The sequence below is a fragment of the Orbicella franksi genome, chromosome 7 (genome assembly GCF_964199315.1).
Source record: "Orbicella franksi chromosome 7, jaOrbFran1.1, whole genome shotgun sequence".
Taxonomy (NCBI): domain Eukaryota; kingdom Metazoa; phylum Cnidaria; class Anthozoa; order Scleractinia; family Merulinidae; genus Orbicella; species Orbicella franksi.
This window is the reverse complement of record NC_138151.1, coordinates 17528033-17549008: the sequence shown is the minus strand read 5'-3', so window position 1 is coordinate 17549008 and position 20976 is coordinate 17528033. Positions and strand designations below refer to the sequence as shown.

The 20976-nt window shown below is 38.7% G+C and overlaps 1 protein-coding gene across 1 annotated transcript; it reads left to right on the top strand.

Annotated features, from left to right (window-relative positions):
- The first annotated feature begins 3825 nt into the window (after positions 1–3825).
- LOC145492990 (uncharacterized) lies at positions 3826–14454 on the top strand. The gene is made up of 4 exons (XM_081472389.1): positions 3826–3964; positions 4299–4424; positions 7856–9421; positions 13566–14454. Exons 1-4 carry the CDS (start codon positions 3832–3834, stop codon positions 13934–13936), a joined length of 2196 nt encoding a protein of 731 aa, XP_081328515.1. The 5' UTR covers positions 3826–3831; the 3' UTR covers positions 13937–14454.
- The last annotated feature ends 6522 nt before the right edge of the window (positions 14455–20976 follow it).

Sequence of the window (20976 nt, the reverse complement as noted above, 5' to 3'; positions counted from 1 at the left end):
CTCGGAGAACTGATCGATCGAAGGACAGCACAGCCTGATAGTGATGACCACTGACCAGTTACGGTGACGTCAAAAAACGTATTTCCGCAGTGTCATTCCAGCTGATTTCGTTCAAGAATTTCCTGAATCTTTGGTTGAACGGCTCGCATTTCGGAAACTGAAGAGGTTTTTCGAACTTTCCCGAAACTTTCCCAGGGTATTTCTGTACCTTTCGCTTCCTTTCCAAAATTTTCGGAATTTGTGGACGTTCAAGCGTTCTTGGTCTTTTCCATTTTCCTGTACGTAGCGGAGGTAACGAGTCTCTCTTACGTGTTTTTATTGGTTAGGTGCAGTGTTGCAATTGGACATACTGCAACTGCTTTTGTTTTGGCTTTTCCGACTACTTTCAATAGGTCATATTATACCTTAATTTCCTAATTGTCAACTCAAAGTAGATGCGTTTCCAGAACTATTCCTAACCCCAAGAGTTCTAGCTACTAACAGTGCTATGTTCCCCGTTTTAATTGTAGATTTCTGAGCGCCAACCGACTTGAGACTATTCCACATCGAGCCTTCTTTAATCTGGAGAATCTTGCGGTAATGTAAGTAGAGAAGGCGGCGTTGTTGAAGCGGAAAGCATCATTACAAGGGCTTGGATTTAAATCCCTCTCTCAGCGCATCTAAAATATATGCCACTATCAGTAATATCTGTTTTTAATAGATGGCCTTAACTTTCTGTTAGCACAAAAGTTGCGTGACCTCAAAATTTATTGTGAAACTAAATAATACTAAACAAGTAACCATAAAAAGACAAATAGTAGCATGCATCTCCAATGCAAAGGAATTATTTAATGACTTGACTAAAGAACAACTGATTCTCCAAGCAATGGCGATAGCTAGCCACAGTATAAGTTTTTTTGTCCCTCCCTTGTGTGATGTCTTTTGACTGTGCTATTTACTGGGCGTTACGGTTTTAATCCCTTTACAAAATAACATTGATTGAAAAAGTTAAATCTTGAAAAAAAAAAAAAAAAAAGCACAGCTAAATATAACATTTTGGCCCGGTAAAGGTGTAAGCAGACTAACGCCAAGAGCCTCGGAGAGGCTGCCCACCCCTAAGACCTACTCATTTCTCCAAACAATCATAGTGATAGCTTGCTAGAGTATAAATTTATCGATAGGCTTCTTGGATTTTCTTCCCCAACTCCAAAAAAATGAACAACAACAATAATAATAAACCAAAATAATAAAAAGACTATATCAATCTTCCTATGATAGGTTACACTTTTTTGTTATCAATCATTTACTTGAAAAATTTGCCAGTTCGAGATCGCGTGAATGATGCCAAAATGTGTCTTTTTCCAGAGAGATTTCTCAAGAAGAGACCTTGTTATATGTAGAAAACCATATAATATTCGGTCCTTGATGTACATGTAGTTGTTTCTCCCTATGTTCATCGAAAACAGTCTTGTTATTCTAGTGAAAGAAGGTTTTGCTATTCTAGCAACGTTCACCGTCCAGTGATGACCGTAAAGTTATAAATAAAGAAAAAAACAAAACCTTTCGATGGCTGGCCTAACGGTAGCACGTTTTTAATTTCATTGCTCTATATATTTTTTTATATTTTATATTTATATTTATATTTACTAAAATTTGTCAGGGTCGTGCGTGAGGTATTAGGGAGTGGAACAAATGATCATTACAACTCTTCTTTTAAAAGTCGTCTGAATCTTGTCCTGTTTTTTTCTTGTAAGAATGCTGTCAGACAACCCTATAAAGACAATTGAGCCGGAGTCTTTTAAGCTTTACGGTGGTGGTATTTTAAATATGTAAGTTAGGACTTAAAATAAGTCATTAGATCTTTCGTGATTAACTTTGTCTTTGCCAGCAATCCCAAAACGACCCTATGAAGACATTTCCTGTCAGTGGGGCTCAATATAATCAGATATGATTGAACACCTTGAAACAAGAAAGGTCATGCTAGGTCAAACTAGAAGAAATACTTGTAAAGCAATTTTGAAGATCAAGCTGTTTCCAGATATTTCTAGCTGTCTTAGTAGACACCAAACGGAAAAATCTAAAATACGGAAAATTGCGTTGACCTGGTTTTAGCAAAGGATATAAGTAAATTTTCACACCATCAAGTTATTACGTTGTTAAAAAGAATTCGAAAATTTCTAATTTATGAGTACAAGTTGTCTTCCAGCTTTTTCTCGGTTTAGAAGTTATCGTGAATGGCCAAAACGATAGTTTGTTGGACCCCAGTGAACGTGGCCTCAATCCCACCAGTGTCCTTGTGTTGCGTTGTTCTGACAGTCCCTCGCTCCATCACAGCCACACCTGGCATATGCTAAATTACAGGGAAAATCAATTGTTTTATATAGTCAGCTGACTTGTGTAAAGATTCCACCTGTTTAACCATGTAACATTTCCTAAATCAATGGACTTTTTGTTTGGTGTTGCTCGCCCTTGAACCCGGTATTTTCTCTAAAAGCTTCCAACCGAATGAGTGAGTGTACTTCCGCGAGTTATTGTGGGAAATAACTGATGCAGATGCAACTGAAGAAGAAAAGCGTTTTCGAAGTACCATTAAATGAGCTGAAAAAGGCAATTACAATAACATGATGTTCAATCCCTGAGGTAATTAAACGTGAGGTTGTATAAAACTGATGATGCTCAGACAGGAGCTGTATCAAGCTATTAATTTCAAAAATACGATTACCGTGATTTGATTCACTTGAGTGATATTTCTTTTCTTTTCACTTTCTTTCCTGTGCATTGCTTACCTTTTTCCCTTATAGATATTTGCTACGGACGAAACTGAAGATACTGAGCGTCGAATCATTTACAGGGCTTCGTGGGCTAGATTCTAAACTGTGATGTATCATATTTATCACAAACTGACCCAAACAGCAATGATAAATATTAGACTTGTCTTTCCTCCTAAACATAATAGGTTATGTAAGAAAATAAACCAGTGCCATGGTGGTATGACTTGTAACTATATTCATCTTTAGAAATAGCAAGACTTGTTGTTTCATCTTTTGTCATGCTTGAGTTAAAAGAGGAAGCCTGTAAACTTCCAATCACTGCATTGTCCACGTGACGACTTGATACTTTTCTGAGTTGTATTTAATTAAATCGTTTTAGTTGTGAATATATACTCAGATTATCCGATGCTTAAACTTCTTTTTGTCAGGGTGATAAAGGATAGAACAGCTGGAACACTCAGATATCGTTCTTCTCTAGGCCAGAACTGTACAATTTATCTGTACGTTACTTCTTTCACAGCAGGAATGAATAGTTGTTTATCATGGAGAGAAACGGATTCCGTTTAATCAATTACAACTAGAAATCTTAAATAGTGGTGAGGTTTCGATGGAATTGGTTTGGAGTATGCATTTTGCACCGAAAGCGTATGCGTTCGCAACAGTATATAACACGGACATTAAAATTCTTTCAAGATGATATAGCCGGCGTAGCTGGCGGTTTAGTTGGGGTGGAAGAAACAAAAGGCCTTTTTCATTTTTCCCTCAGGCCTTTCGCAGCTTCGTCATACCCCAACCAACTAAACCGCCAGCTACGCAGGCTAAAGATGACACAGATGTATCACTAACTACATGGCTGCTATGACATCTACAATACAAAGATGCTTTATAAAATTTGTAGTTTCAGGTTACTTGTTAAGACAACCCCGGTAAAAGTTTCTCAAAACAAATTTTTAATTTCAATAAATGTGAATTCTTACATTAAGATTTGCTCTCTTCCAGGAATCCTCTCAATTCTGATGCAGAAGTTATCAAAGTCTATAGTCCAGAATCAAAGCGAAGTATAGCTTTCGTTTCCGCTCTCATGGCTTCAGGATTCACCAGGATACCTAACAACTTTACGGATGACATTTATCATTCCTTTCTACCATGTCCAGTGGGAACGTTCTCAAACACGACATCTAAAGGAAAAGATGGATGCACGCCGTGTTCCCCAGGTTACTGTTACTCTTCAGTTAAACTGCTTGTGTGACTAGGATTATCTAGAGCTTGTCTTCAGAGTTTTATGGGAGTGGAATGAGCCCACAGTAAGTGCAGACCGGAGTAAAACCCGGTCAAGGGCGCATAAAAATATCGGTTGATAGGTAGAGCTCAAACCCTGGATAAAATATCCACCTTCCAAAATACGTACCTTCAAGAAATATACAGACGAAGGATCCCTGGAATGCATCCTAACTATTCAGTCAAAACCGCGAGTGCAAAACCCCTTCAATGAGTGCCTTATGTCTGCTTTATTTCGTAAGTTCAGAATACACTGTAAATCTTTTACAGGTGGATTTTACTCTGACAATCTCGGCCACGTGGCTGAAAACTGCAAGAGGTGTCCAAATGGTTCCTTTGTAGCATATGACAAAGCACCAGGAACACGAACGCAAGATTGCAAGTCTTGTCCCCATGGTATAAACAATCAATCAAAGTATAAACAATCAATCAGGAGCCATAATCGGGGACGGAGACCGTAAGCGCGCGCTATTTCTAGTATTGGGGCTGTCCCTATGATATAGGACAATTTTTCTATTTTTTAGAACAAATTGCGCCATCACGTGCGGCACACGCGCGTACATGCTGCGTGGATTTTTGCGGATATAGCGCGGGGAATTGGCGTCCAAAATTCCCCAAATGTTCCACGTTTTTGGCCTTCAAATCAATACGTTCATGTCTGTTGGAATTTTGCTTCAGTATTTTCGTCGTAAGCTGCTCCAGTTTGAGTGAAGTAAGACAGTGCCGAGTTTAGTTATGTCCCGCTTCATATCGCTGACCAAGTTGTGTTCCGCTGCTTCATTTACAAGAGCTCCACATTACTCCACTCTAAGTTTCACATATGTTGAAGATTAACAGCTTTTCCATAACACAGCAAAAAACCAGTTGGATATATTTGGATTTAGTATCACCCAACCAGCGGACTAAAGCAAATCCTGCATTTTGATTGGCTGCGCTACTAGAGGACTATTAGTAATAGTCCTCGAGTAGCGAAACTGTCGCAATCGAGCGTGACGCTTTCTTTCGTTTTATTCCCAAATAAATATTTCTTCAACTTGCATTTGCTAACTTTATTATTGCCTTTTCTGTCCGACTAGTTGGGTGATGCTAAAACAATTAGACCCTTCGCCCTCAAGGGCCACGGGTCAATAGCCCATTCGACTTCGCCTCATGGGCTATTGACCCGTAGCCCTCGCGGGCTACGGGTCTAATTGTTAAATAGCACCGTTTCAGGACTTCAAAGTTTCCCTCCTCTTGCCACAGGCTTGCGAGGATTTGCTTGCCAGGTCCATCTCGACCGAAAAGTAAAACAAAGTAATTGCAAGTTTGAGTTTCGCCTGAATTGTAAGCAACGCTTGATGCTTTATCAAGGCCCAATAAGTGACAATAAAGTTTATGTCTGTAGATGCCGCTCAGTTTTGTTTGTGTAAAAATCCAATGAATTGTCTGTTGTCGATGAATAAGAGCGCCCGCCGATGTGTGTTTTGTACAGTCAGTAAAACATGACAAATTGGACTTTCCCACTTTCGTGTGAAAACGTACATCGAACTCATATAATCAGGGTTCTACGGGTCCTGGAAAACCTGGAAAGTCCTGGAATTATACTGTGGCATTTTCCAGGACTGGAAAGTCCTGGAAAAGGGCTACTGGTTCTGGAAAGTGCTGGAAATCTGTTAAACTCAAGTAAAAAATATAAATTGTATGGGAGACAGTAAGGAGAATTAAAATTGAGATCTTGGGAGTGAAAGGGTTAATGTGAATTTTAGAGTCCTGGAGTCCTGAAAAAGTCCTGGGAAAGTCCTGGAAATTTGTTTCTGAAAAAGGGTACGAACCCTGTATAATATCTCTAGTTTTTAAATATGTTTAAGGTTGATAAATATTTGAGAACATATTAAAAGCTTAGCTGAAAATGTGTGAATACAGCAGAAATAATCAGCAAAGTTACGATGACTCTTTCTTTAATCAACTCGAATAACGATTTCGATTTCGTTGGTTGAGTTATGAAAACTCTATGTCTATTTTCTTTTCTTTTTTCTTTTCGCTGTGAAAAATTTCACTATGTTAAAGAAATACACATGATGTTAGTAGCCTTTTGGCGTTGGTGAAAACTGTTGCAGCAATTCAGCGCAAAAGACAACGAAAGAAATCTTTGTCAAGATTTGTTGAGAATTGAAAACACCGACTCGGATTTGAAGGTGCACGCGCTGCACTATGCAAATGAGCTACTTGTGTACGCGTCAGACTTTCCATTAAAAAACTTTTGCAAGCTCGCCAAACAAACAGAAGCAATAAGAAACTATCAAAAACAGGGTCTGGTTATGATTAAGCATTGTCTCGGGAAACTCTCAAATTAACTCGCTACCAAAGTAAAGAGTTTTCTTTCATAACTTTTCTTTACAGAACAAACGTAAAAGCTTACGCGTTCAACTAGCGAGAGCTCATATTAGTCATTCACAGCGCGAAAGTCTTGTTTTCGACCCTGAAAAACTCACCTTTTCCACCAGCTCAGAGCATTGGGAGGCGCGGTGACCTCATGGTTAGTGCGCTCGTCTCCGGATCGAGCGGTTCGGGTTCGAGCCCTGGCCGGGGACATTGTGTTGTGTTCTTGGGCAAGACGCTTTACTCTCACAGTGCCTCTCTCCACCCAGGTGTATAAATGGGTACCGGCGAACTTAATGCTGGGGGTAACCCTGCGATGGACTAGCATCCCATCCAGGGGGGAGTAGAAATACTCCTAGTCGCTTCATGCTACAGAAACCGGGATAAGCTCCGGCCTGATGGGCCACTTGGCTCGTATGGAGACTTTGCCAGAGCATAACACTACATATAAGAGCCCTGGATCTAATTCCTTGCCTTATTCTCTGCCATCGCTGTGAAAAATCTGCAAGAGAATCTCGCAACTCTCGCCATTTGATCATGCAACGTGACAACATCCACGCGAGAACCCCTGACACGTGCGTGGATCCGCGCGGATATATGACGTCAGGATGACGCGATTTGTTCTAAAAATAGAAAAATTGTCCCATATCATAGGTGCGCGCGGATCCCGAGACTTACGGTCTCCGTCCCCGATTATAGCTCCTGCAATCAATATAAAATTGTAGTTTGCTGTTAACTCGTGTGGTATCTATTTCATGTACGGGTACGTCAGTTTAAGAATGTCCCGTTTGAAGGATAATTTATGTAGTGGATTCCCGGGCTCATCTTGAGTTGTAGTGTTGCATCCACGTCCTCTAGGATGGTTTTAAAACACAACACAAAAGACTTTGCTGATGTAGTCCAGTGCACTGATCCGTAACGACATAATGGTTCAATTTTTTGCTTGTTTGTTTGTTGTTGTTGCTCTTCTTTTTAAATGCTTGTTTTTACATAATCTCCAGAATGGTTGTAACTTTTAATGTAAATGTTTAGTATATATATCTTCTTGTTTTTTTTTTAAGTACAATTTTATGAATAGCTGTATTTTATATGTAAATGCTGATCGCCAGTTAATACCAGTGATCCAGTGATCACTGATTGGCCTTTCAGGGTAAATAAAGTCTTTTATTTATTTTTATTTAATACGGAACCACTTGAGTAATACTCGTTTGAAGTCATTCTCACCACAGATGAACAGCTTCAATATAAAACAAATAGAAAAGGCTTGATCGTATGACCTTTCTTTGGTCTGTTATAAAGCAAGGAAGTGACGTCAAGAATCGTGCTTCGATACTCTACACTTTTGTGTTGCTCTACTCACTTCCTGGCGTGCTTTATGAGAGAACAAAACACGTTCAAGCCTTTTTATTTACTAAAACATGCGGTTTTCTTCCCTGAACCTCTTATGGCTCGTCTTGACTCTCTCACAGGAACAGATACTGATTTCTTTGCTGGATATCGTGGTTGCAAATGTTTGGCAGGATTTTATCGAACACATATGTTCGACAAATGTGAAAAATGTGGCTTAGGTGGACTGAAATGCCAAGATGATTTTGCGTCTTTAAAGTCTGGTTACTGGTGGGAATGGCGTAATACGACGCACAAAGATCGATACAAAGAATTTATAACAAATCTTTTGGCAACCTTACCAACACTAGGTGTTGATGATGTGCAATTCCCTCATCCTATACCAACGCCATACAAGTGTCCAAGAGAGGAATCTTGCGGAGGTGAACTGGATTCTCCCTGCGACATTGGCTACGAAGGTCCACTCTGTGCTGTTTGCAGTAAAGGACATTATAAGCAATTACAAACCTGCAAAAAATGTCCATCAAAGAGGTGGATACTGGGACAGTTATCCATCGTCGTGGCCATTTTAATGATTATTGTGGTAGGCTTGGCGTGGTCAGCGAGCAAAAGAAAAGTTAAAAAGGACAAAGGGCGCACTCTAATAGACATGTTCTTTTCTAAACTTAAGATTGTTATTGGATTTTATCAGGTCACTTACGGTTTGTTGGAAGCGTTCTCCTACATTAAGTGGCCAGATTCCATGGAAGTTATCGCCCAATATTCCGAAATACTCCAAATGAATGTACTTCAGATAGCACCTATTGACTGCTTAATTTCGGGATTTCGAGTGAATGCGTTTGGCAGCATGTTTGCAATGATGGCCATAAATGCTCTTGTCATTGGTGTTTCAGGCGCCGCGTACGGAGTGCGTAAAGTCATCATCTTAAGAAACAGCGACATTGGCGAGGAAGAAAAGTCAAGTAGACTCTCCCAGACCAAAGAGCTTGTGTACAGGAATCTGTTTTTCATTTTGTACGTTACGTATCTCAGCACCTGTACCAAAACAGCCAATGTCCTCCCATTTGCTTGTCGGAAACTTTGCCGCGATGAGAAAGAGGAACTTTGTTTCAAATACCTGAAAGCAGATTACAGCGTACGATGCCAAGGTCCACAGTACGACAACTTACTTATCTTGGGATACATCTCTACCGCCTACATTATTATCCTTCCAGCCGCTTCATTCATTGCCCTTTGGAGAGAGCGAAGAATGATAATGGCTACAGGACGCGACAAAAAATCGCAGAAACCAAACGCTAGCGCGGAAATGATCGCAGGATTACGTTTCCTTTTTGAAAACTACAAACCTCGTTCGTGGTTTTGGGAATTGGTTGAAATGTGTCGAAAACTAATCCTCACATCGGGTCTCATTCTAGTGGGGCAAGAGAGCAGGTCCTACATTGGTCTGGCATGGGTAATCGCTGGGATGTACGGAATGCTATTTGCCTTTATCAGTCCCATACAAGACGTAGTCGAGAACCGATTGATGGTAGTTTCACTGTCTGTTACTATCGTCAACTTGGGCATCGGAGCCGTGAGCAGAATACCCGCTGAGAATCTTCCAGACTCGACAGATCGGTACACAGACACGGCCATGTTTAAGGCATTAGTGCTTGGAGCAAATACTTTGGTGATCGGTTTAGCTGCTGGTAAGAAGTTAAAATAAACCTTGTTCTACAGTTGATGTTAGGTGTAAATGAGGACCTGTTTTTATTTGGATTTACTATCACAAGTGTAATGAAACGTTTTTGAAACTCGCATGACACTTGGGCACTTAGGCAGCAGTAAGAAATTAAGTTCATCAAGTCTTAACCAGTTTTTTGGTTTTAACTCCCGAGTTTTTTGGCGATCTCATTCTGCTGTCAATTGTACGCTGACTACCAGTCCTTTCGGCGTCTGTTTGCTCTTTTTCCATTTTTCAGAGACCAATTCCTAAGCGTATATATTTTCGACAGAGCGGTCTCGTTATGTCATTGTAGAGCTAAGTGCATTGTTTTTGTTGTCGAGATTGCACGGAAATGCATGTTTAAGAGGGTTTCTCGTTCACGAAATCTTTTCGTTCAAGGTGGTTGGACTTTACATGGTCGTGTAGTATCTATTCTCAGAAAGTAGAATATCACTGGCTTTTTCCATGAGCTTTTAAACGACGGGTAAACGATGGTAAATGAACATAAATTGTGACGAGCAAGCGTGTTTTTGACCGAACGTTACTTCTGAGAATCATATACTGTATCTTTATTTGCCTGGAATTAACACCCTGACACGGTGTCCATGTATGAAACATGAACTGTTTCTTTCAAAGAAAACGTGGCAAGGTTTACCTTCCTATTTTCAATATTTAAAACCACTGAAACTTGGAAACAAGATATTGCTTTCACATTAAAAGTGTGTTCTAAAACTTAGTAAAACACCCCCCGGGGGAGGGGTATTCCGTTATATGGGCTATGTAAGTATGCGCGGCTCCAAAGGGTACGGTTTTTTCAGCCGTTTTCAGTTTTTCATAAATAGGGTATCGATTTTGGCCATTTTGGTCTTAAATAGGGTGTGGTTTTTGTACTCTAGTCTTGAATTGGGTATGTTATCTAAAAGAAGCTACTTTTTCATCATTATCGATAAGACCATAAGCAAATGCCCTTCAATAATTATGCTTAGGGTAGTTTTGTCAGCCGCAACTGTCATAAACAGGGTGTCGAATTTTTGGTCAGGTCATAAATTGGGTGGGGAAAATCGCAGATTTTGGTCATAAATAGGGTAAGGGTTTTGGAATCGAAGCGGGCCACACACCTCCACCAAATTTTTCTGGGAGTACCGTATTGACCGAATTCAACAGTGGGCCCAATAGGCATTTCGACATTAGATATCTCATAATTCATTGACGGTAACTTACAATTGCGTGATAAAAACGACAATGGCCGCGAGAATCAGAAATAGCGAGTTGCAAGAAGATCAGGTTCTGCGGGACGGTTTGACACGGTATGGGGCTCAGAATTTGCCCTGTAGGGAGATTCTCGATTTTGTCAACATTAGCTATCCCAGAAAGAAAGAAAGAGAGAAAGAAAGAAAGAAAGAAAGAAAGAAAGAAAGAAAAAAATCGTGAGGTTTATGGCTTGAACGTGCCCAGAAGTGATGACCGAGGTCAACCCACAAGGACTTGCCGTAAGAGAAGGAGCTGGAAAACCTAAACGACCACAGAGAAAGAAAGCGTATATATGTGACGTACGGCTTAAATCACAGTGCTACTAAATACGGACACTGGCGAGTTCTCTAGTTTCTGTACAGCCTTTTAACCCAAGCTATCCTGAGTTTTTAGGCGAAGCCGCGATCGACAAAACCACAGTATACCGGTTACAGTACTAAATTATCGAATGGTTGCACGGTGGAACGGCGGAACACCGGACTTAAATCCAAAACGTCGGAATACTATTATACAAACGGTTTAGTACAGTATGCACTGCTCAAAATTAAGAATACAACTAAAGACTAAAGAGGCTTGAAGATATTATAAATGTTCTGCTGCTCCAGGTTTTACTACAACCTGGTAAACCCAAGATAAAAAGAAATTTCCCAAATACTTCCCTACCATAGAGAGGTTACAAAGATTTAGAATCTGGACCAAACAATTTAAAAACGATGCCCTTTTCAAAGCTAAATAACAAAATGATTACACTAAGGGTTTATCTTTAGCACGAGAAATCTTGTTGAAAATGCCAATGATGTTGGCAAGGGTTAACATTCTCAGTAGCCTCCTTACGATTGTCGCACAATCTTTATTCTACCTGTGTGGGCGGATGCAATCTTACTATAAATTTAAAGAAATATATATCTCTTCTACTGGATATCAATGTATTAATATTGGTTTCCATTAAAATAATTAAACCACTGTATAAGGTCAAAGGATAATTATAAACCAATACAATGCACAATCAGATAATCTACCAAATGTTAAACTAGTGAGACAATCTCAGATAGTGCAGAACGCAATTGATAGCTCTGGTACAGTAGTCCCATAAGTACTCACCCCAGCTCGGTTCACTTCCGGTTTGTGTCTACCTTGGTAGTCTGCTACGGCTTTTCCCCTTTGCAGTGTGTATGTTTCAAGATTGTATTTTCATGCAAGGTCCAAAAATTACGTACAAATTAATTACTACTGGTGTTTTACGTTGATTTTCGTTCATTTTAAATTCAATAACACGCTGAAGCAGCAAACGTGATAATTTAGCTCTTCACACCAGCTTTGCAACTTGATACTTTTGTTTTCCTCGCAAGGGCATGTAATATGAAACCCTTGTTTTCTCAAAAACATACGGAAGATGTCCTTGTTTTTTGGAGATAATTGAAAGAAAGTTAAATATCTGATGTAGTGATGAAGAAACGGAAGAGAAACGATGTTGTTTTACTAAAAATGCAAATTCTTACCGATGAACAAGAACTAGTTTTATTATCAGATAGTCAGGAAATACCACTTTCTTTTTCTGTTGCCACCTTTGTTGTTAACAATAAAACAATTCAAAATTAACACACAACGATATTGATGGCTGAGAAGCATTTCAACGAAAAGTATTGAAGATAGACAGCGCTACTTGGCCGATATGAATGAGTCTCCTCAAAGACTAATTAAATTAATTTGCACTTTCATTAGGTGCCACGGCGTCTGCAGCAATATTTGAGCATTTTCCTGGTTTCTTTTCTTACAGATTTACAATTTGCGGAGTATTAAAGCCACTAACTTGGGAACTTTTTGGTCTCTCTTACAGACACAATTAAGGCAGGGGGCAGCATACCCATCAAAATGTTTCATTCAAAAAGTCATAAGTCTGAGAATGTAAGATTTGAAACTACTGATTCAAAACAGTTTTAAATGAATGTGGCCATGAATCTCATAATGTTTTATTTTTGCGGAGGATCTGTAGCCGGGTAGACTACCGCGGCCATCCACTTCCTTCCCATCAGCTTCGCGTACATCGTCAACATCCATGCTATAATCTGTAACCTTGATACCGAAATATTGCAGTCGATGAGTGAGAGTGAGAGGATGAGGGCTCCATGCATACATGGGATAGTTGATGTTGACAAAATCGAGAATCTCCTTACAGTGCTAATTCTGAGCCACATACCGTGTCAAATCTTCCCGCAAACCCTGATCTCCTTGCCACTCACTAATTCTGATTCTCACGGCCATTTTCGATTTTATCACGCAATTGCAAGTTACTGTGAATGAATTATGGGATATCTGGTGTCGAAATGCCTATTGGGCTATGGCCTCTCTGGGCCTATGGCCACCATGGGCTACCTCCAAATTTTCTTTTTTTTTTTTTCTCCAGACACACACACAAAAATAAACTTAAAACAATAAAACGTAATAAAAAAGAAGGAAAATAAGAATAATAAAAGAAAACATAATGTTTTAAATTTTTTTAAATAAAATAAATAAAAAATAAGAAACAAAGAAGAAAATAAGAAAAAATAAAATAAAAACCAAACTTAAAAAAAATAAAAGGCAAGAAAATAAAAAGAAAATAGGAAGGAATAGAATAAAAACACAAATAAGTTAGGAAAAATATCGGAAAACTTTATGGCTCTAATGAGCCACCATAGATACGACATTTCAGGCTAGTTCTCAGAAAGTGCGGCTTGAAATTGATTTCTCCTTGGCTTGGTGGTTACAATTTTAGTTAATCTTCAAAAGTAGTTCCTTAATCTTCAAAAAATGTATTTTGTCTTAAATATCATTTTACTTCCATTGGGTGATGTTCTTTCATTGAAAACTATTCTTGATTTCTTGTCCACTCACAGTTCAGTATGTAGTGCACTTTTACCAGTACTTCAAGGAATGGCGCAAGAATCCTCGTTGGTCCATTTCATGTTGTCTGGAGGTGCTTCTGCCTCTCACTGACATGCAAGGAGAAGTTAATGTTTTGGCGGAGACGAATGTTCTTGACAAACAGCTGCAGTCAGGGCAACTTGAGATGCCCACTATTATCGATCTCGTTAAAGAAAGTGAGCCTGATAACTTCACGCAGGAGGAAGGTGGCCAAGGTGGTAATAATACAACTGCAGTGCAGATTGAGCACTACAGCGATGTCGTTTGCAGCAACAAAACTTGTCATCAAGAGACGCAAACAAGTTTCTTTACACTTTCAGTCGCAGAAGGTGTGTTACATTAGCCAACGTTGGAGATACGAAAAATTGTGAGTTTTAGTTAATTCAAAATCGAATTCTTACTATGCACTTGACAAAAAGACAGTGTACCGTATTTATAAGCTGAGTACAGTAAGCGCAGTTTCTGCTTTAAAGAAAATTAAACGATAAACGGGATATCTATTAAAACAAGGAGAAAGAAAAGTGTTTTGTTATAACAGGATCAGCAGGATATTTGGTGCCACGGTTGGAGTTCTGCAAAGAATACTTCTCAAGTAGTCTGCTTCTTATAGTGCATTCGAATTAAAAGGTACAATATAACTGCAAAAAAATCCACTCATTACCTGGGTTGCTACAGAGCTTTAACCTTGCACTCAGCATGTACCAAGAATAACCTCAGCTAATACTCACCCTGATACGCCTTAAAAAGATCAACATCTTCCTTCAAGGGAAAGACATTTTATTTAGCTGAGATTATGTTGCCGTGCGTCTGTTCAGTAATATATATCACAGATGACGTCAAAATGTGGTAAGAACATCAGTGACACACTCGCCTAATAAACGGCTCGTGTACAACCTTTCTGTTCTAGCCACATTTTGACGTCATCTGTGATATGTAACTGAACAAACAAAGGACAACATGGAATGTATTTGTTTCATTAAATAAAGACGTCATCTATGCTGATGTCTGTCCTCTAATCAATCATAAGTACCAATCAATAAAAATGTGAGAATAGCTAGAATTACTATATATTATTACTTATTGATATACTGTGACCAAGTACTATCTGTCACTTTCGTTTCTAGACTTCTTTGATCTAAAACGAGAAACTCGTGAAATGAAGATGTAGGATTAGCCATCATGAACAACAATCAGCTCCTAAGTTATGTTGTGTAATGGAAACTTATATCAATACTAGTTATTTAAGGTTTGTGCTATCATAATTAAATTTAATTTAAATTGGGATTTACTTGGTAATCAAAATGCTTGAGGAAATGTCTATTTTGGCATTACCGGGTTGCTAGGAAACAAGTAAGATGGCATATATAGCAACAATCCATTCAGTATATTACTCGCATTTTAACTTTTTTAGTGTGATATTGATCTCTTATGTTTGCTGCTCCTAGGGTAGGTCAGCGACTTGTTGAAACATTCAATAAAAATTGTCGCGAGCAAATACTATATATAAAATTGCTTTAAGCTACAGACCTCCTTGAATTTAACTATCGAGCAATATTAAATAAATATGTCTTCGTTTGTTAGTATTAATTAATTATAATAAAAACATAATATTCGCTTAGGTTCCAAAGGTCTTTTGCATCAAGACAATTTAGAGTTGACAGAGTGGACACTAAAAGTTCATTTTAAAAGACTTCAGTTATACAACATCGTCTTTTCCTTGGATTAAGGTTACCGTATACCTTCAGGGGTGTCTCACGTCCAAGCGATGTAGCGCGTCCGGTTTAAGCTGTAGATACCTAAACCCCTATATCAAATTTAAGCTTATAGAGCTGGCTATCAAACCATACCAAAAATTTTAAAATAAAATGAACTCCCGATTTTTTTCATGGCCACTAAATGCGAGCTTCCTAATCACCTTTTGGAAGCTACAAGTCAAAGCAAATTTTGTTTTTCGCCAATTTATTTTTTCCTCGGTTTCAGGACAAAAAGCGCTAAAAAAGCGTGTCTGCGTTTTGCCACATTCAATTGCAGTAAAACGTTACAGAACATTTTCGAAATAGGATTTAAAAAATGTGAAGTGATCGTACAAAAATTGCTCTCGGAGAAAAAATATCTCGAAATAAACAATTCGCGGACACGGTTTTGTTTTTTATATGTTAATCTAGCTACTGTCCCAATTTGAGGGCAATCAAACAAATCCCCTTTGAGTTGTAACTCTTTAAAGTGTCTGCTTCAAGCGAAAAAATTTATTCGAGAAAACAGCCCTAAGAAAAATCTTTTGCTTCGCAAACAAACTCCGCCCACAAACGCCTTCATCTGGGTTCTCAGATCACTGAGCCAATCAGAGCTTGGAAAATTTAATACCATTAACTCGCAGTGAAATTTACGCGTGAATCTCTAAAAAAACCCCTTGTGTTTCGCAATGCGCTCAAGGCGGAGAGATAATTTTTCTGTATCTCGGTTTTTCTTGAAGCTGGTCTGGCAAAATGGGGAAGACGAAAAAGGATACGGCGAATGTACTGTCGTGAAATGTAATAATGTCGTGAATTGTAATACATGTCGTGAATTGTAATTACACTTGTCATGTATTGTAATACTTGTCGTAAAATGTAATAACAAGTGTCGTGAATTGTAATAACATACCCGTCGTAAATTGTAATAACATGCTGTCGTAAAATTTAATAATCCGAGCTGTCGTAAATTGTAATAACACTCTGTCGTGTTTTGTAATAACCTGTGAAGTAGAAGGATTTCATTTCATTGTCATTTTCTATATTCAAAATTCATAATATTGAAATGACCTTGTAATGGACATCTTCGTAAAAAGATTTACGCTAAAAAAAATATTGGCATAGTTGAGATTTCGTCGGACACTAGCTATTTTTAGTCAGCCAATGTCCGATGACCGACCGTTTGCAGCATTGACGTTGTCAGGAACGTGTCTAACGGGAAAGAAAACGGTTTATTTGCCGCTAAAAGGACAATTTAATGAGGTCATTACAATGTCATCAAAAGATATCGATGAATTCCTAAGATTGTAGTGGTCAGAGCCTGGATGTCTTTTGTAGAACACTGAACATTCTTGAGTTAACGCACAAGTTCGATTTTTAAAATCGTAGTTTTTGTTAAAACATCAATAGTGTAATAGCATTGGGTTTATTTGGCGAGATAGAACTTTAAAACATTTGCTTAAGTTGGGCTAAAATTGTAATTGCGATGTATTCTTGTTTGTCTTGAGTGCTAAGTGCTATAATCGTTACGTTTTCCGATCACCTGTTATCATAAAAGTAATGGTATGTAAGAGATAGCATTTATGGTTTGAATTAAAGTAAATTGCTGTGCAACACTCCCGTTTTTCTTTTTACCTCCCAACGATGAATGTATAATATTGTGCTGACATTTCACCGTCAAAATATCAAATGAAAAAAACTGTACTAGGTCGAAAGCTGTTAAAAATTATTGCCACACGTTTTCGACCGATTGATCATCTTCAGAGTAACTAATCTGCGTGAACCAAGTATTTTCTTTAAACTTGTTGGTGACATAAGGCCATTTCCCAATCGCAGTTTACATTTCTTTATTGAATGCATAACAGTATCGATAAGCAGCATTGCAATTCTCATAAAACCATCATCATCATCATCATCATCATCATCATCCTCACTGTCATCATCACCATCACCACCGTCATCAATTTTAACGGTTATTTGTTGAAAAGACTAAACACGCTTTTTGAAAAACTGCTCGTTCTCAGGTTCACGACCTATTACAAAATACGACAGGATGTTGTTACACTTTGTATTCACTATTATTTGTATTCACATGTCACCCATGGTTCTGTATTTGTCTTTGATTGTCTAATCCTTTTCACCTTGTAATTTAGACCTTTGTTGTATTACGTAACCTCAATCTTAATATTTCTGCTCTGTATATAACTCGGTGTTTCTGTAAATCGCAACCACTGTTAATAGTTTTTTAGTTTTTAACTTTTAACCTGAAGAAGGCCGAACGGCCGAAACGTTGCACATTAAACTCGTTCAGAACAGTCAAGAGTTGGTCTCTTCGCCACATCGCACACTAATTAAACTACAAATTTACGTAGAGACACTGGATCCGTTGGATCCTCTTACTGGGAGTTCATCGTTTGGTACACCATTTTTACACTGCTTATATATATAGGCCGGTTATTTCAGGAAAACACAAGTCAGCATATTAACAATATGATATTAACAATATGATATTAACATCATTAGACTTATTAGGCTGAAAAGCAGGTTAGTGTGGACTTCAGGGTCGTTAAGCAGTCTACGCTTAAAGTATTTTTTACTTGAAAAATGAATGTTGTTCTTATGTTTTCTTTATAACACCACCTATAACAAGAAGGAAACATATTTTGAAACAAAGATTACAAACTTGACTTATGACAACTAAGTTCTATCAGCCATCATTAAGACGAATTGATGCATTCAGTATTTCTTAACTATTGTAATTTGTCTGTATTTGTTTTTCAATCTTCGTGGGGCACATAATCAGTTTAATATAAACCTGCAGCGCAGTTAAAGTCATTCTGAATAGGCAGGTGTTTGTATAACGTCTAGCAATAAAAAATAGTAGATAAGTAGATCTGGTTTATTTTTAACTATACCAAGACAGAGTGGTGGATAGAGGGTACTGACAGGCACAAGGCGACTCAACATTATAGACAATCATGATAGGAAGTAACCAAAAAAAAATTAGCTTCTCTGAAACAATCTTCTAGTTGCATGGAAACTTATACCTGCTCCTTTTCGGAAGAGCTGGACAAATATGTCGTTTCCCAACAGGTTCCAGACAAAGTCTCCCATCAAGCATGCCTGTACTGTACCCAAAACTGTGACAAACTACACCCAGCAATCTTGTACTCATGTCACTGGGTAACTTAGCAGGAGTCCAAATGTAAATGTAAATGCAATAGGGCTGTGTGTGCGCGTGGTGGCAAGAGGTAATCTACACCTTCAGTTGGGGAAGGGGGAGGGATGGGAAAGTTTATTCAATGCAGAGTCAACTACTTTCAATAGTTCTTTGAGGACAGAGAATCGAGCACATTTCTTTTAGCCAGCAAGTAATCCCTACAGAAAAGCCATTTTGCGGGTCAGGGCCATCTCATGTCTGGTAGTACCCCTCGCAAGTCTTCCCCCAGGGAACAGATTTTTTATGATATCCACTTTTTCCAAAAACCTCGAATATGATTACAGATTTACAGCACCAGAGCAAATAAAATGGTTCATCTTAAAAAAATCGAGGTCTTGTTGTATACCTGTTTTTATAGAGAAGGCTTTTTGTAGCGATTATTCGACCATTAAGAAGCTTAACTGAAAGTCCCTGTGGTGTTTTTTCCCTTTTGTTAAAATGTCAGTTCTGGGCTACCCTGGCCTGGGTGCCAGTGGTTTTTCTTACGCGTTTCCGGTGTCGGTCATGTCTCTATTGTGACCCGCGCGATGATTGGCTCCTAACGACCTCCCAAGGGTTTTCTAATCTTACAGACACGGTGATTGGTTTCTAAGAATAGAGAACGTGAGTCTTTGAAATGTCGCGAATAATTTACTTGTCGCTTGGTGACGTGTGATCGAGATGGGGAATTTTGAGGGTGATGTTTGTTCGCGCTCTCGGAAAGGTTTATGAAAGATCAACATCTAGACAAAGCCATAACAAAAGCTCTCAAAACGTTCGACGGTGTTGACACCTGAAGCGCCAAACAAAGGGATGGAATTGCGAATTTTATTCCCAGCGAGGATGTTTCGGCGGTTTTGCCAACGAGATTCGGGAAATTGTTGTTATTTCAACCAATTCCTGGACTCTGTGTCGAAGTACACAATTTGGGCTACAGCCACTACCCAAAGACATGCAAAGAGTCCGATTGTAATTGTTATTTGTAGTTTCTCCTTTCTAAAGGACAAGATTCTTTTTGTAATATTCTCAGTTTGAATTTGCGACGTCTTTGACACTCGCTTAGCACTTCTTACAGAGAATACGCGACCCGACGGACAGATTGTCGTGCTCGGCAGTGAAAAGTGAAAAGTGTCGAGTTCCTTTAGAAAATTTTAAGTTTTTGAGCATTTTCCGATACAAGGCTGTAATATCCACTATTACACACAACAATAGCGTCACATAAACGGCACGACAGCCAAGACTTCCAATTAGGAACATTTTCCACGGGTGTAGTTTTTATTCCCTCGGAAGCCATGTAATTCAAACCAAACCAGAACTGTCATGCCACCCGCGCTTCACGTGCCAGTCCATGTGACCCAGTGGGAGATGTACCCAGGGTAGTTCTGGGCGTTCCAAGCTTCCCAAATCTACTGATTTCAGCATTTCTCCAAAGGAACTTAGTGCTTACCGCTTCATGCTTTCTGCTGAAACATTTCAAGCCCAGCGACACATGCCGCACCTAATGTAAAACTCAGGTATGACCAACAATTGTGTTAATGAGCCTGAGCTGGATACGTGTTGATAATAAAATAATTAACGAGGCTTGTAGCGCCTATTTTGTAGGCGCCAACGAGGGCGAATGGAATGATTATTTTACAAAATTCTTAAGTTTCTTAAATTATAAATCGACTGGATGCTGTGAACATTTAAGTTTGATCCAAACGAGGTGATAGTTCACTATTAAAGGAATATGTTATCGTAACACAGCGGGATCAACTGCATTGGCCGAGTTTGATTGCTCCCCGAACAAAATTGCTTATTAGCGATTCCTGCTGACCGTCGGAAATGAATCCTCATTAGAAGGTAAACTTTGTTTTCTTTTAATTAGGATATGAAAAGACACCGAAATTGACCTCATAATGACGACAACACTGTTAGATCGGTCCGTTTTTTTTATGAATTATCGAAACGGAGTGAGGTGTAAACGACAAATTGCTTTTATTTCCTGACCGTGAATCAAAATGGTAAGAAAATTAATTAAAAAATGAGAAACATTAAGTGAGACCTTGATAAATAAACGTAGAGCTTTCCGAATCAACTCTACCTCATGTAGTGAACGTCAGTGTTATTACTTAAAGCAGATCAAGCAGATCAAGCTTGTACGGTTGTACTTAAGAGAGAGAAACGACTTTTCGATATCGAGAATATCGGTATCGGTAACAAAAGTATTGATATTGGTAGCAATCATACTACTAAAATACAAATTATAAGCATCAGTTTCCCTAAAATGACATGCGAACTCTGAAGTTCAAAACCTAACGATTTCCTTTTTTGGCTGTCGTCAATCACCATTACGACGATAACCAACGAACTTTGAAAAACAAAGAAAAAACGAACAAGAAGAATCGAAGTCTACCAATCAGAACCCACGGACGTGACCTTTTGAACCCGTTGAAATAAACTTCTGTTTCCTGA